The sequence below is a fragment of the Salvelinus fontinalis genome, chromosome 13, assembly GCF_029448725.1.
Source record: "Salvelinus fontinalis isolate EN_2023a chromosome 13, ASM2944872v1, whole genome shotgun sequence".
Classification (NCBI taxonomy): domain Eukaryota; kingdom Metazoa; phylum Chordata; class Actinopteri; order Salmoniformes; family Salmonidae; genus Salvelinus; species Salvelinus fontinalis.
In genome coordinates, this window is record NC_074677.1 from 17,069,818 (window position 1) to 17,087,831 (window position 18,014).

At 41.2% G+C, this 18,014-nt stretch overlaps 1 protein-coding gene across 3 annotated transcripts in view; it reads right to left on the reverse strand.

The window, feature by feature from the left end:
- sytl2a (synaptotagmin-like 2a) overlaps positions 1 to 16,478 on the reverse strand; it is a 40,255-nt gene extending 23,777 nt beyond the window's left edge. For 2 of the 3 annotated variants that reach the window (XM_055941906.1, XM_055941905.1), the window contains exons 1-4: positions 16,181 to 16,478; positions 7,767 to 8,346; positions 4,772 to 4,923; positions 3,994 to 4,120 (exon numbers count right to left, since the gene is read on the reverse strand). In XM_055941906.1, the coding sequence (XP_055797881.1) occupies positions 3,994 to 4,120; positions 4,772 to 4,923; positions 7,767 to 7,867 (380 nt within the window). In that variant the 5' untranslated portion in view covers positions 7,868 to 8,346; positions 16,181 to 16,478. The remainder of the gene's footprint in view (positions 1 to 3,993; positions 4,121 to 4,771; positions 4,924 to 7,766; positions 8,347 to 16,180) is intronic. The other variant, XM_055941907.1, reaches the window with a different exon arrangement.
- Positions 16,479 to 18,014: the final 1,536 nt, after the last annotated feature.

Consider the following 18,014-nt stretch of genomic DNA (forward strand, 5'->3'; position numbering starts at 1 on the left):
TACATTCCTCAACAATGTATGAATGAGAAGTACCATGACTGTGGAAACCAAGGAAAACAAGAGCATGTGAGTTCTAACCTTAGAAGCAGATTACTAAATGTCTACTTACTGTAATGCCTGAATGACTCCTTCTTTAGCAATCATGCCCATATGATCAGGGCTAATGCTTGATCCCATTTAAAGTATGTGACAGCCTTACTAAACAGGGGCTGAGATTCAAGTTAGCTTACTTCTTTGATGGTGAAGACAAGACATGCAGTGACCCATTTACTTTTTCCACATTTTATTAGGTTACAGCCTTATTCTAAAATGGATTAAATAGTTTTTTTCCCCTCAATCTATCTACATTTTAGCAAATGTATTAAAAATAAAAAACTGAAATATTACATTTACATAAGTATTCAGACCCTTTACTAAGTACTTTGTTGAAGCCTCGAGTCTTCTTGGGTATGACGCTACAAGCTTGGCACACCTGTATTTGGGGAGTTTCTCCCACTCTTCTCTGCAGATCCTCCCAAGCTGTCAGGTTGGATGGGGAGCATTGTTACACAGCTATTTTCAGGTCTCTCTAGAAATGTTTGGTTGGTTTCAAGTCCGGGCTCTGGCTGGGCCACTCAAGGACATTCGGAGACTCCTGCGTTGTCTTGGCTGTGTGCTTAGGGTCGTTGTCCTGTTGGAAGGTTAACCTTCGCCCCAGTCCTAAGCGCCCTGGAGCAGGTTTTCATCAAGGATCTCTCTGTACTTTGCTCCGTTCATCTTTCCCTCGATCCCGACTAGTCTCCCAGTCCCTGCCGCTGAAAAACACCCCCACAGCATGATGCTGCCACCGCCATGTTTCACCGTAGAGATGGTGTCAGGTTTCCTCCAGACGTGATGCTTGGCATTCAGCCCAAAAAGTTCAATCTTGGTTTCATCAGACCAGAGAATCTTGTTTCTCATGGTCTGAGAGTTTTCAGCAGCCTTTTGGTAAACTCCAAGCGGGCTGTCATGTGCCATCTACTGAGGAGTGGATCCGTCTGGCCAATTTACCATAAAGGCTTGATTGGTGGAGTGCTGCAGAGATGGTTGTCCTTCTGGAAGCTCCTCCCATCTCCACAGAGGAACTCTAGAGCTCTGTCAGAGTGACCATCTCGTTCTTGGTCACTTCCCTGACCAAGGCCCTTTTCCCCCGATTGCTCAGTTTGGCCGGGCGGCCAGCTCTAGGAAGAGTCTTGGTAGTTCCAAACTTCTTCCATTTAAAGCTGTAGAAGTTTTTTGGTACCCTTCTCCAGATCTGTGCCTCGACACAATCCTGTCTCGGAGCTCTATGGACAATTCCTTCGACCTCATGGCTTGGTTTTTGCTCTGACAGGCACTGTCAACTGTGGGACATTATATAGACAGGTTTGTGCCTTTCCAAATCATGTCCAATCAATTGAATTTACCACAGGTGGACTCCAATCAAGTTGTAGAAACATCTCAAGGATGATCAATGGAAACAGGATGCAACTGAGCTCAATTTTCGATTTTCATAGCAAAGGGTCTGAATACTTATGTAAATAAGGTATTTCTGTTTTTTATTTGTGATAAATGTACAAAATTTTTGAAAACCCTGTTTTTGCTTTGTCATTATGGGGTGTTGTGTGTAGATTGCTGGCGATTATTATTTTTTTTTAATCCATTTTAGAATAAGGCTGTAACGTAACAAAATGAGGAAAAAGTCAAGGGGTCTGAATACTTTCCGAAGACAGGAAGAGCGATATCTCACGAACTGCTCTCATTTCTTATATTTGTCTGTTTGTTACCTGTTTAAAATGCAACAATTAAGAATCTCTCTATGGCATTGCACTACTTAGCACAAGTTGGTAAATAATGCAAAGCAACAAAACTTTGAGTGGCTGGGAGAGGGAGAGGAGTACGTATGCGTGGTGGAAGAAGACTGAGAGGAAGATCAAGAGCTGTAGCCTCAGATGAGATTAGGGCTACTATAATTGATCATGTATTAAATCATGGTCTATCAATGAGAGGGGCTGGTCTGAGAGTGCAGCCAAATCTGCAATGCTCAACAGTGGTATATATTGCGAGAAATTTCCGGCAAAACAACAGGTAAGATGTGCATTCTGCAAGGGCATCTGACTGAACTGCACATTACAGAATTATATTGAGCAAAGCCTCCAAACCCACTTGTGTGTAATTGTTTTTGTATTTCTGATTTGGATCCAACGGTTACCTCCCACAGGTGGGAGAGGTAGGATTTTCACTGCTGTGTAGGAAACTGCAATCGTTGATACGGTCATCAGAAACAATGGCATAAAACTCACAGAGATTCGGGACAGACTGTTGGCAGACAACATTACATTTGGAAATATTCACAATGTAAGCATAACAACTATTTCTAGAGTCATGTTTTACACTGTCCCCTTTGAGAGGAACTCTGAACGAGTCAAGCAACTCAGAAACCAATATGTCCAGGTAAGATGACTATAAAATATAGAACTGGTTTTGAACAAAACCAAACAGGGCAGAGGCACACAATGGCATGTTTTAAGGTATAATGTAAACTACCGTAATAGCCTAACTCTTATGTTGCCTTGTGGATATATTTTAGAGAGTCATGGAGATTGAAGCCAGGCAAACACCCCACATATTCATCTTTGTGGATGAGACTGGTTTCAACTTGGCCAAAACACGGCGTCGAGGAAGGAATGTGATTGGGAAAAGAGCCACAGTGGATGTCCCAGGCCAGAGGGGTGCCGACATCACAATGTGTGCTGCAATATCCTCTGATGGATTGCTGTTACACAAACCGCTAATTGGGCCATGCAACACCGAGCATCTCATTTCATTCTTGGATAACCTCTATGGAAGGGTTGTGCCAAGAGAGGAAAGGGTTGCAATGAGGCGAAATCGGCCAACATTTGTAATTGTATGGGACAATGTGGCATTTCACCACTCCCGTGCAGTCACAGAGTGGTTTGCAGCACATCCCAGGATGATGTCACTTTTCCTCCTTCCTTACTCTCCATTCCTCAACCCCATTGAGGAATTATTTTCCTCGTGGAGGTGGAAGGTTTATGACCACCATCCACATGATCAAATGTCCCTGGACGAAATGAATGCTGGATGCCTGGACATATCTGCAGAAGATTGCCAGGGATGGACCAGACATGCCAAAATATTATTTCCTATGTGTATTTCCCAAGATGACATAAGATGTGATGTGGATGAGAACCTGTGGCCAAATGCAGAAGACAAGGTTGACTAGCATTGCTACTGTATCTGTATCGGTAGATGGTGAATATACAAATTATTGTATTTTGGAATCACTCAAGGCCAAACAATTACATAAAACATATTGAAGCATATTGCATCATGTCTGATTCATTCCTGTAATATATACTGCAGTGAATTCTACACAGTAGAGAGGTGTCATTCTTGTTTTGTAAAGAAAAAAAATACTTGAAATGACTACTTAAGTATTTTTTGAGGGTATCTGTACTTTACTTTACTATTTATATTTTTGACAACTTTTACTTTACTACATTCCTAAAGAAAAGTTGGTACTTTTTACTCCATACATTTGCCCTGACACCCAAAAGTACTTGTTACATTTTGAATGCTTAGCAGGACAGGAAAATATTCTAATTCACACACTTATCAAGAGAACATCCCTGGTCATCCCTACTGCCTCTGATCTGGCGGACTCACTAAACACATGCTTCATTTGTAAATGATGTCTGAGTGTTGTAGCGTGCCTTTGGCTATCGGTAAATTTGAAAAACAAGAAAATGTTGCCTTTTAGTTTGCTTAATATAAGGAATTTGAAATTATTTTCCATTTATTTTTGATACTTAAGTATATTTAAAACCAAATACTTTTAGACTTTTACTCAAGTAGGTTTTTTACTGGGTGACTTTCACTTTTACTTGAGTCATTTTCTATTAAGGTATCTTTTACTCAAGTATGACAATTTTTCCACCACTGCACATTGGGTCCATTTCATGGAACTCTCACCTGTGGTAGTTCTTGTGCTGTGCCGGTGGCTCCTCTAAAAGGCCAGAGAGTTCTGGAGGAACATACACATCCTGGTTCTCACTGTTCACCAAGCTGGGCCTCTCTGCCCACATCTGGGAGAGCTCCACTACAACACAGAACAAATGGGATGCAGGCCTCAGTAAAACCACTGACAAACCAGATGAAGACACATACTGTATGTCTGTGTCACAGGTGGGATCTAAACCCCAATCTACTGCTCGGGAAACCAACCATTAAGCCAAGAAGAAATTCACTTTTGGGCCAAGGGTGACATTGATTTTGAAGTTGCAGGCAGGGCTACCTCAGTCCAACTCACCTCCACTCTATATGTCACAATACATCTAACAGCCATCCCTCTCATGAAGTGAAGGATGGAATGAGCATTCCTATTGGACAAACTTAGGTGCAACACCCTCTATGTCTACTGAACGTCAACCAGCTATAGAAAATAGAAAAATTCATGCTATTCCAGAGAGCAAAACTGCCTGCACATGACAGAGGGCTACATGAAGAGTAAAGTGCATTATTTAATTATCCTGTTGTGTTCTTGTTTCAGAGTCAACTGTTCATATCAATGTTCACCAATGTAATATCCACCAAACAATATTTCAACAAATGAAATGCTAGAGTTACTGTACATTTTAAGGGAATTTGTGAGCAATTTCTGCAATGCAGCATTTAGACATACGAATCCGTAATGGTCTCTGCAAGAGTCAAGGACTGTCTAAAGTTGCAGCTTGACACGGCTATAACTCACATATGGTCACAGGTTTCCTCCGACTTATGGATGCTCTGATGATGTCAGAACCGTGGATCCTGTCTCTATGACGCCTTGACTTTGTCTCATAGAACCACTCTCCAGTCAGGTACTTCAGCTTGCCCTTGTCACATTCTTGCTTTTGTAGATTCCTAAGTGTAGAGAGGGTAAACGTTCAAAATATGGACACTTAACAATGGAAAACCCGTAATGAAGACCAGGCAGAGGCAATACAATAAGTTGATGGCAGCTTATGTCAGAACCTGGAAAACCTTATTGAGTTTCCTGCTAGCAGGGGCATTTACAGTAACATAAGCATGTGTGCTCGTTTTATGAAGATGCATGCTGTTGGTTATGAATCTGTGAGGTAATCCTTGTTATGAGTCCCATGTATTACAGTTGTTTCACATGATTGCAACAACACCTTGTCAACATTTCTTATGAACTAAACACAGTGCAATCAACCACACATTTGAATTAATGTTGTCTAAGTGCGTGTGTGTGAGAGAGAGAGAGAGAGAGAGAGAGAGAGAGAGAGAGAGAGAGAGAGAGAGAGTGTATGTACTACTCAAACCATTTATATGTTGAATTAATTAAGAAAAAGTAGTAGAAGGTACGTAAGTTTTTAAATACAAAAGCAGTAGAAGGTACACCCAGTACGTTTTTAAATATAAAAGCAGTAGAAGGTACACCCAGTACGTTTTTAAATATAAAAGCAGTAGAAGGTACACCCAGTACGTTTTTTAAAATACAAAAGCAGTAGAAGGTACACCCAGTAAGTATTAAATACAAAAGCAGTAGAAGGTACACCCAGTACGTTTTTTTAAATACAAAAGCAGTAGAAGGTACACCCAGTACATTTTGTTAAATACAAAAGCAGTAGAAGGTACACCCAGTACGTTTTTTAAAATACAAAAGCAGTAGAAGGTACACCCAGTACGTTTTTTAAAATACAAAAGCAATAGAAGGTACACCCAGTACGTTTTAAAAAATACAAAAGCAGTAGAAGGTACACCCAGTACGTTTTTTAAAATACAAAAGCAGTAGAAGGTACACCCAGTACGTTTTTAAAAATACAAAAGCAGTAGAAGGTACACCCAGTACGTTTTTAAATATAAAAGCAGTAGAAGTTACACCCAGTAAGTTTTAAATATAAAAGCAGTAGAAGGTACACCCAGTACGTTTTAAATATAAAAGCAGTTTGAATTCCGTCACAACCTTGTGTTTTTATTGTTTATGAGGCTCTTCACATATCTCAGCAGTATGTTTTTTATTTTAAAATGCCTGTGTAGTCAACTCAAACCAATGTTTTTATTATTAAACAAATTAGGATAAAAATAATAAGGAAACAGGCATATCTATTAAATACATGCTCCAGAACTTTGGTGACTAATAAGTATTTTTTTAAGCTGGATGTATCAATGTGTAGTTCAAACGTGCATAATCTATGAGCACAATTACTGTCTTACCTCAATTAGCCACGTTATCCCTAGTTTGAAAGCAACTGTTTTTCTGCATGCTGTTCTGCGCTCTTTTCCCTTATATTTTTCCCCACATGGGCCAGCCCCCTAGCAATTTGAGTTCTAGCCAATGAGCTACAGCGCCTCACCATTTGAGTGACAGCTAGCAAGACGTACACACAGTAGAGTGAGTGAGAGAGAGAGAGAGCAATGACGTGGTGCACAAATCTGCACATATGTGAGGTAGTACGCAATTTTTGGGGACCACTTTTGGGGACTACTTTCAGAACTACAGAACTACTGGCTAAAAAAGTATACAAAAGTACCGGAGAATCTCTTTAATATCTTGGAGTTTCCCCACACTGCTATAATACTTTTCTTTAACCCTACCAAAGTATTCCAGGGCGTGTCCTCAGGGCATGTGCTTACCATCTGGCAAGCATCCTCACAGACATTTTCAACCTCTTCTTGTCCCAGTCTGTAATCCCCACATTTTTGAAGCTGACTACCATCATTCCTGTTCCCAAAAATTCTAAGGCTTCATGCCACAATGACTACCGCCCTGTAGCACTCACATCTGTAATAATGAAGTGATGACTACCACCCTGTAGCACTCACATCTGTAATAATGAAGTGATGACTACCGCCCTGTAGCACTAACATCTGTAATAATGAAGTGATGACTACCACCCTGTAGCACTCACATCTGTAATAATGAAGTGATGACTACCACCCTGTAGCACTCACATCTGTAATAATGAAGTGATGACTACCACCCTGTAGCACTCACATCTGTAATAATGAAGTGATGACTACCGCCCTGTAGCACTCACATCTGTAATAATGAAGTGATGACTACCGCCCTGTAGCACTCACATCTGTAATAATGAAGTGATGACTACCGCCCTGTAGCACTCACATCTGTAATAATGAAGTGATGACTACCGCCCTGTAGCACTCACATCTGTAATAATGAAGTGATGACTACCACCCTGTAGCACTCACATCTGTAATAATGAAGTGATGACTACCGCCCTGTAGCACTCACATCTGTAATAATGAAGTGATGACTACCACCCTGTAGCACTCACATCTGTAATAATGAAGTGATGACTACCGCCCTGTAGCACTCACATCTGTAATAATGAAGTGATGACTACCACCCTGTAGCACTCACATCTGTAATAATGAAGTGATGACTACCGCCCTGTAGCACTCACATCTGTAATAATGAAGTGATGACTACCGCCCTGTAGCACTCACATCTGTAATAATGAAGTGATGACTACCACCCTGTAGCACTCACATCTGTAATAATGAAGTGATGACTACCACCCTGTAGCACTCACATCTGTAATAATGAAGTGATGACTACCGCCCTGTAGCACTCACATCTGTAACAATGAAGTGCTTTGAAAGGCTGGCACACATCAACTCTATCATCTCAGACACTCTGGACCCAATCTAATTTGCACACAGCCCTGACAAATCCACAGACAACGCAATCTCAACTCTAAGGCATCCTGTGAACTCACTTCACACGCTGTTCCTCAGCCCTCTTCAGATCTGTGTCCCTCTTTAATACGGACAGGATCATCTCCTGCTCCTCCTCCGTCAGGTAACTCAGGTCAATCATGGTGCCGAGCCCACCCTGCAGGTCTTATCTCTTCTCAGAAAACAAAATGGTTGCCAACTCCACTCAAAGCCACTGTTCAGGGTGAGTCTGTGATGGTGATGGTTCTCCCTAATTTGGGTCAGTGGCTTGGTGGAGAATCCAGGTATAGTTATGGATATGGGTTATTGGAATTCCAGCAGCCCCTGGTACAGAGGTCCTTGAAGTCAACGTGTGGGTTAGTGAAGGTGGGTTACGTGCTAAAGTCCAGGCGTCAGTTGAGTTTCCAAAGGCTCATATTCAGTGGGTAGGTGGCTGGGTGAGGGGAGCAGGTAGGTGTTTGGCAGACCTCTGTCTCAATCTCAGTATTACTGATGAACTTTTTGCACTCTCCTTGCTGAAGGGGAATGTATTGCCAGGTTTGTATGGACGCGGTAGGGTTAGCTTGGTGCAGCTGCTCGTATATATGTGGTGGTGGTCTGTCAGGGATCCGTCATTAGCACCTGCAAAACACAGCAAAACACAATATAAGAGTCTAATTTAAAAAATCTATATTAATAATACTTATTTTAGACTGACAGTAAAACATACAGACCTGCATCTTCTTACATATTCTCTAAACACTTTCATGATCTTTTGTTGAAAACATTTTTCCCTTTAATAGCTTTTTATTCCAGAGCCTTTTCATCAAGTATTCAAATGTAATCATTTCCCATGATTGGGGTAACAGGCAAGATGCCATTTTCCCATATCAACCTCACGAGTCAGAGTGAGGCGTTGTGATTATAGGAGACATGTGATACGGTATTGTCAGCTGACTGAAAGAATGTACTGTTTGAACACTCTTAAAAACATTTTGAGTGGATTCCCTTAGAGAAAGCCATAGTTGTCCTAAAATTGAATTAAGCTTAACTCAAATTAGGCACCAGTTTAGGACTTGTATCCATATGGAAAGGCCATTATATTTTCCTACAATCAGTTTTTGTTTCAGTTGCGGTTTAAGTTATAGTATGAGTAAACGGTTCAAATGACGAAGAATTAACTTGTTTAGGTGAACTTCGAACTGGAGCTGATGTACGATGAGACAGTGAGACAGTGGAATGGTGCTGTAATGGATAGCTGCCGTTTTACGGAGAATCCTCGATGAAAGGTGAGTATTGGTGAGGACACTCTTCTGTTCGCCTACTAACAAATTGACATCTCCTTGACCACTTATCGGTTTCTGGGTCACGGAGGAGAGAGGACGGAGGAGAGAGCACAACATTACTGAACGTCGTCACTTCCTTTTGAACGCGGAACGAGGGAGAACTTGGTTTGTTGTTTTGGAAAGTTTTGAAAGTCTCTGAAAAAGTGATCTATTGAAAAAGTTTTGTTACTAGCTAGCTACTTTTTGAGTTTGGATCCCGCAATGGGGTTGGCATCCGTTGCTGGGACTGCTGCTAGGGATCCTGCCGACCAAGGGTCTGATGAGCTGCTTGGTGTAGCAGCTAGCCTAGCTGCCACTGTTAGCTGCCTATCAAGCTAGCAAGGTTTCCATGAGGGCTAGAACGCATACCACGATGCAGTTAGACCTTGTGGCTGGAACCAAGCATTGTGTTGGGCTTGTGACTGTCTAGATCCAGGCTATTTGTTTCTATTTCCATTATCACTGTGACCTGCTCTGTCTGGAACTGCGAGGACTAACAGCGTAGCCTACGTTGCTACCATGACAAAGACCAAAGCCGGTGGGAGTACTGTTGAAGAAGTGGTTTCTCTCTATCACAGTTGAAGGATCTTTTAAACAAACTAAAAGACTTCTAACAGCAGTTGTTACAAAAACTAGAAAATAGCTTCAAGTTTTGTTCCCAAACACTGGTGGAGTCAACTAATAAAATAATGGACGACCAGACCAGAGAGGTCCAGGACCTGAAGAACAGTTTGCAGTTATCTCAGGGTCAGCTCGATGAGTTTAAACAGGAAAACGGCAAGATGACAGCAATCTGTAAGTCATTGAGAGAGGACATCAGTTCTGTATGTGAATCGGAGCACCATAAAATCCATTATTAAAAAATGGAAAGAACATGGCACCACAACAAACCTGCCAAGAGAGGACCGCCCACCAAAACTCACGGACCAGGCAAGGAGGACATTAATCAGAGAGGCAACAAAGAGACCAAAGATAACCCTGAAGGAGCTGCAAAGCTCCACAGCAGAGATTGGAGTATCTGTATACCACTTTAAGCCGTACACTCCACAGAGCTGGACTTTACGGAAGAGTGGCCAGAAAAAAGCCATTGCTTAAAGAATAAAATAAGCAAACATGTTTGGTGTTCGCCAAAGGGAATGTGGGAGACTCCCCAAACATATGGAAGAAGGTACTCTGGTCAGATGAGACTAAATTTAAGCTTTTTGGACATCAAGGAAAACGCTATGTCTGGCACAAATCCAACACCTCTCACCACTCCAAGAACATCATCCCCACAGTGAAGCATGGTGGTAGCAGTGTCGTGCTGTGGGTATGTTTTTCATCGGCATGGACTGGGAAACTGGTCAGAATTGAAGGAATGTTGGATGGCGCTAAATACAGGGAAATTCTTGAGAGAAACCGGTTTCAGTCTACTGGAGATTTGAGACTTGGACGGAGGTTCACCTTCCAGCAGGACAATGACCCTAAGCATACTGCTAAAGCAACACTCAAGTGGTTTAAGGGGAAACATTTAAATGTCTTGGAATGGCCTAGTCAAATCCCAGACCTCAATCCAATTGAGAATCTGTGGTATGACTTAAAGACTGCTGTACACCAGTGGAACCCATCCAACTTGAAGGAGCTGGAGCAATTTTGCCTTGAAGAATGGGCAAAAATCCCAGTGGGTAGATGTGCCAAGCTTATAGAGACATACGCCAAGAGACTTGCAGCTGTAATTGCTGCAAAAGGTGGCTCTACAAAGTATTGACTTTGGGGGGGGTGAATAGTTATGCACGCTCAAGTTTTCTGTTTTTTGTCTTATTTCTTGTTTGTTTCACAATAAAAAATATTTTGCATCCTCAAAGTGGTAGGCATGTTGTGTAAATCAAATGATACAAACCCCCCAAAATCTATTTTAATTCCAGGTTGTAAGGCAACAAAATAGGAAAAATGCCAAGGGGGTGAATACTTTCGGAAGCCACTGTATTTCTCTCTTTGAGACAACTACCCAGGAAATGGCTGAAACTTAGCCATATTAACATATGTAGCCTTAGAAATAAGATTAATGAAATCAATAACTTGCTAACATCAGATAATATTAATATTTTAGCCATTTCTGATATAAATACTATGCATGCCAGTCTCTCTTGGCTAAGAGTTGAGGAGAGACTGACTGCATCACTTATTTTTTTATAAGAAACATTAATGTGTTGAAAATCTTGTGCTGTGCTAGCTGTTTCACATTCCCTGTGACCAACCAGAAATGTTTCCTTTGACAAATATTCCCAGATTTTCATAAAACAGCCACACGTGGTTTCTTGTTTCTACATCATCAAATTTTTCACAAGTCAAAAGAGTAGGCTATAATCCACTAGGTGCGTGTCTTTTGGTGCAGTGGGAGCAGGCAGGGGTAGTGCTGCTGGAGTGTCGCTCAGCCACTTATCACAATGCTGCTGGTTTAGTAAAGTTAGTTCAAAGCTGAATGTCTTGGAAGATCACATAATGATTCATTAGTATTCTACACAACACAGTCGTGAAGAAGGCACAACAATGCCTCTCCCCCCCTCAGGAGGCTGAAAAAATGTGGTATGGGCTCTCAGATCCTCAAAAAGTTCAACAGCTACACCATTGAGAGCATCTTGACTGGCTGCATCACCGCTTGGTATGGCAACTGCTTGGCATCCGACAGCAAGGCGCTACAGAGGGTAGTGCATACGGCCCAGTACATCACTAGGGCCGTGCTCCCTGCCATCCAGAACCTCTATACCTGGCGGTGTCAGAGGCAGGCCCAATTTTTTTTGTCAAAGACTCCACCCACCCAGGTCATAGACTGTTCTCTGCAACCGCACGGCAAGCGGTACCAATGCACCAAGTCTGGAACGAACAGGACCCTGAACAGCTTCTACCCTCAAGCCATAAAACTGCTAAATAGTTAGTTAAATAGTTGCCCAGACCCTTTTTGCACAAACTTGTTTTTGACTAATCACATATACGCTGCTGCTACTGTTTATTGTCTATCCTGTTGCCTAGTCACTTTATTCCTAGTTATATGTACATAGATAACTCAATTACCTCGTACCCCTACACATCGACTCGGTACTGGTACCCCGTGTATCTAGCCAAGTTACCATTGCTCATTGTGTATTTATTATTACTTTTATTATTACATGTTTTACTTTTCTATTATTTTCTATTTTCTTTCTCTCTCAATTGTTGGGAAGTTTCACTGTTAGTCTACACCTGTTGGTTACGAAGCATGTGACTAATAACATTTTATTTTATTTGGGTTCCTTTGAGCACACAGTCACACAGTCCCAGATCATTGGTACTCTGTTGTAACATGCAAGCATTCCTTTTGGTGCTCTAAGAGTTTCCTTCAAGACAGCTCGCGGTGTATGAAGGAGATTGGCGCTCGATAGTTAATTTCCATTCGATGTTAATCAGTGGGCTCGTCACAAGGTAGATTTATTGTCATACACTACATGACCAAATGTATGTGGACACCTGCTCATCGAACATCTCATTCCAAAATCATGGACATTAATATGGAGTTGGTCCCCCCCTTTGCTGCTATAACAGCCTCCACTCTTCTGGGAAGGCTTTCCACTAGACGTGGGAACATTGCTGCGGGGACTTGCTTCCATTCAGTATTGCTTCCAAGACCATTTGTGAGGTCGGGCACTGATGTTGGGTGATTAGGCCTGGCTCGCAGTCGGCGTTCCAATTCATACCAAAGGTGTTCGATGGAGTTGAGGTTAGGGTTCTGTGCAGGCCAGTCAAGTTCTTCCACACCGATCTCTACAAACCACTTCTGTAGGGACCTCGCTTTGTGCACGGGGGCATTGTCATGCTGAAAAAGGAAAGGGCCTACCCCAAACTGTTGCCTCAAAGTTAGAAGCACAGAATAGTCTAGAATGACATTGTATGCTGTAGCATTAAGATTTCTCTTCACTGGAACTACTGCACACTTATTTGCCATAGAACGATACGTGGCTGGCCCGGTTGAGATCTAAACACCTGATAAAATCTCACCATTAGCACAAAGCAGGATATTATGCAACATCAGTGAGAGGTGCCTTTGACTATATTTGGAAGCAAAATCGTTCTCTATTCAATCACAGAACTGTTGAATTCTGCTGGCTCTGAGGTTGAGTCATAAGTGAGCCATAAAGAGGTGCTTCATTGTAAGGTCAAAAGGGAACAGATAGGGAGGGAAGGGCAGCATCCCATATGGCACCCTATACAGTATTACGTGTCACCAGAGCCCAAAAGGCCCTGATCAAAAGTAGTGCACTGAATAGGTAATGGTATTCAACTTGGGACCCAAGCAAATCATCCCCAACATCCCCAACTGTATCAATAATAATTCAATAATAATTCAAATAATATTTTTGTATTTTGTAGATCTCTTTTGACAAAGACAAGAAAGACACAGTGTGCAATTTTGCATCCATAAAGCCTCATTGGCCACCCCTTCAATAGCTGTGGTGTTCTTGAGCAATTTAGATACATTTAGATAATACTTTTGCTAAAGACCATGTAATGGAAACCAATTCATAATGTATAATGGGTACTATGTATGAATTTAGATGTAGAGTATAGTTGAAATAATCTGAAATTATTGCGCACAGGATTATTTCATAAATTGTCATCACAGGAGAATCTGCTCAACCTGGAGTAGGGTGAAATTGCCCCTAGACGCTGATCTTGGGTCAGTTTAGCATTTTCCTTACCTAATGGTTAAGATTAGGATTGGGGGAGGGGAAGCTGATCCTAGATCTGTACCTATGGGCAACTTCACCACAGGGCGCACAACCTCATCAAATACATTTTTCCATTTTCCATTTTATTCATTTAGCAGATGCTCTTATCCAGAGTGACTTAGAGTTAGTGCATTCATCTTCAGATAGCTAAGTGGGCCAACCACATATCACAGTCATAGGAAGCACATTTTTCCTCAATAAAGCAGCTATCAGCAAATTACCATACTGAACATGGTATGGAAATGAACTATCAAGCGCCAATCTCCTTTACACAACTGGTGAGTTGTCTTGAAGGAAACACAGAGCACCAAAATGAATGCTGCATGTTACAACAGAGTACCAATGATCTGGGACTGTGTGACTGTGGTCAAAGGAAACCAAATCAATGTGACCGGCAAAGCTTGAGGTACTATGGGGATTACCAATCATCTTCACCATTTATAAAAATGTAACTAGGCAAGTCAGTTAAGAACAAATTCTTAATTCCAACGATGACCTAGGAACAGTGGGTTAACTGCCTTGTTCGGGGGCAGAACAACAGATTTGTACCTTGTCAGCTCAGGCTTTGATCTTGCAACCTTTTGGTTACTAGTCCAACACTCTAACCACTAGGCTCCCTGCCACCAATAAACAGAGCACATCATTAACTTTAAAGAATGCTACAAATCCTGTTTTCCCCAAGGGGACTGGTTGCTTTGCTATGTACACAATCAGATTAGACTGCATTTCCTTATTTGCAGCAGTAGCACTTCCTTCAGAAAATGGAAGTTTGAACCAAGACAACTATGCCAGTGATAAGCAATATGGGCACAGAGGGCAGTACACTTGGGGTGGCAGGTAGGCTAGCGGTTAGAGTGTTGGGACAGTAACCGAGAGGTTGCTTGTTTGAATCCCTGAGCTGGTGAAGTGGAAAAATCACCTGTTTTTCCCTTGAGCAAGGCAGTTAATCAATATCCTCAGGGAGCAGTTGTGGGGTTAAGGCAGCCCCTGCTCTTCTTTGACTCAGAGGGGTTGGGTTAAACACAGAAGACACATTTCGGTTGAATAATTTTCAGTTGTGCAACTGACTAGGTATCCCCTTTCTCTACACTGGCCTTAAACCTGACATGTTTTCCCAATGCCAGTAGGGGCAGATCAGTCTATGAATAGGCAGCTAAGGAAAGATCTCAGATAAGAATATGCATAACTATTTTCATTTACAATCTAGGGTACCCTTGGTTTAGGTTTGTTATACATCTGCGCTGTTGAACACATTTAAAAATCCTGCGTTTAGATCTCACCAACCACATATCATTCTATGGCAACTCGATGTACTGTACAAATTACTTGTATGCTAGAAACAGGATGTATGCTTATAGGGATTTTAACCCCCCCTCCTTTACACATCTGGTGAGAAGTCTTGAAAGAAACGCTTAGAGCACCAAAAGGAATGCTTGCATGTTACAACAGAGTACCAGTGATCTGGGACTGTGTGGTCGAAGGAAAATATGTGAAAATACGTGAGGTCAATGTTAAGCCACAGGTTTGCAGAGAACATAATACAAATGTCAATGGAGTGTACCATTTTTTGGTATTTGTTTACAATGTATGGTTGTAGGTGAAACATCTAATGAGTGTAGCTTACATAAGCACGTCTGCCCTGTGCTTGCTCACTTTAGAGAGCTCACCAATTTAGAGGTTGACTTGAGTGTGGTGCATGCAGCATCCAAGACTCCTGGCACAAATATTTTCAATTGAGACCAATGGAAGCGGATATTTTAAAAGGAGCCCTGTCCACCTGGGCTCTGGGGTTGAAGTTTCCCCTAGGTACAGCTCTAGGATCAACTTCTCCTCCCCCAACACTAACCATTAGTGGAGGGAATTCAAAACTGACCCCAGATCAGGGTCTAGGGTCAAATTCACACACACCATGGCGCTTGGATTTAATAAGAACTTGGATTAACTTTTAACTGGCCTTTCAACAAAGCATAAACATGCATGAAAAATAATGGTTCCCAAAATGTATTTCCTCATATCATTTTAATGTTGTGATCTGATATTTTTTCTAGAGCTAGGCCTACACATTATTTTTCACTGATCTGATTCTGTTTAGCAGAAGCTGCTGGGAGAGATACAGTTGAGTTGGAAATTCAATTGAATTTACGAAACAATGGGGAAATGGCAAAATGATCAGTTTGCAAGTTTTATTGATTCTAGGAAACAAAAATTACACGGCATAAATCAAGTGCGGCAGTTGATTTACAATGTGTAACATTTCCCGCAATGTATTGTTTTATGGCAAAATATTGCGTTAGGTACAGTATTCAGAAATAGCCTTATTAAAACACGACTGTCATCATCGCACGCAATACATGGAGAAAAATAAACATTGGTTTAATTTATATTCAGAAAAGGGCAGATAACACTTACCAAAGACAAGACAACTGCGTTGCACCGTGAGAACAACTTCTTGAGCGGTCCCGAGAAGATGGATTATGACCAAACCCAAGCACGAGGCTCAGCCGATGAGTCGAAACTCACAGCATGAACATTTTCTTTAGATGCTGACATTTCCTGGTGAGCCTCGCTACTCAATGAAAGATTGTTGATGATGTACATGTCATAAAGAAACATGAATGCTGACTTCGTTGTTCTATTGGTTTTGTGACTGTTTAAATTCGTTTAAACTAATTTATTAAATCTGGGTGGAGATTGCGTTAGTGTGTGTGTGTGTGTACATGGGAATGTAGAGTTTTTTGGGGGGAGAAATAACGGAATACATACATACATACATACATACACCTTGCCTTTCTACTTTATCCGAAATGTAATATGCTGCTGTACCAGCTAACAATCCTAGGGAAAGAGAACGGGTTTATAATGTTACCCGTAATGTTTTCCTAATGTTTGAGCGTCCAGATTTCCGTTAGTTAGTGGAACATTCAGGAAGCATTCACACCCCTTTACTTTTTCCACATTTGTTGTGTTACAGCCTGAATTTAAAATGTATTCAATATATTTATTCATTTTTGTCACTGGTCTATATACAATACCTCATAATGTCAAATTTGATATTTTTATTTTTATATTTTTTATATTGTAGTTACTCCACAATACTAAGCTAATTGACAGAGTGAAAATAAGGAAGCCTGTACAGAATACAAATATTCCAAAACATGCATCTTGTTTGCAACAAGGCTGCAATACTGCAAAAAAAATGGCAAATCAATTAACTTTTTGTACTGAATACAAAGCGTTATGTTTGGGGCAAATCCAATGCAACACTTTACTGAGTACCACTCTCCATATTTTAAGTATAGTGGTAGCTGCATCAGGTTATGGGTATGCTTGTAATCTTTAAGGACTGGGGAGTTCTTCAGGATAAAAAAGAAACGGAATGGAGCTAAGCGCAGGCAAAATCCTAGAGGAAAACCTGTTTCAGTATGCTTTCCATCAGACACTGGGAGATGAATTCACCTTTCAGCAGGACAATATCCTAAAACACAAGGCCAAATCTTAACTGGAGTTGCTTACCAAGAAGACAGTGAATGTTCCTGAGTGGCCGAGTTACTGTTTAGACTTAAATCTGCTTGAAAATCTATGGTAAGACCTGAAAATGGTTGTGTAGTAATTATCAACAACCAATTTGACAGCTTGAAGAATTTGGAAAAAGATTATGGGCAAACGTTGCACAATCCAGATGTGGAAAGCTCTCAGAGACTTACCCAGAAAGACTCACAGCTGTAATTGCTGCCAAAGGTGATTCTACAAAGTATTGACTCAGGGGTGTGAACAATTATGTAAATTAGATATTTATGTATTTGATTTTCAATACATTTGCTAAAATGTCCAAAACATGTTTTCACTTAGTCATTATGGGATGTTGTGTGTACATATACACAGAACATGGTTACCATGTTCTCAGAATATAAGACAATGTTCTAGACACGTTACAGGGGACGTTGCAATAACAATGTGTCCAGCTTTAGGAGAATATTCCTTCAACTTCCCACCAAATATGCACACAACATGGTTGCCACTTGCTCAGAATATAAGATATTAATGTTCTAGACACATTTAATTGGAATGTTGCAAGAACATTTCTGTGTATGTCAGTTGTCAGGACGTCACCTGATGGTACCAAAGAAACGTTCTCCAAAAAAGAACGACACATCACACCCTGTTATTGTTGCCAAGCCCATCAAGGTGAGCCGCTGATCCATTCACAGCTCTTTTTGTCAGTTGGCAAGGTTAGGGATACTCA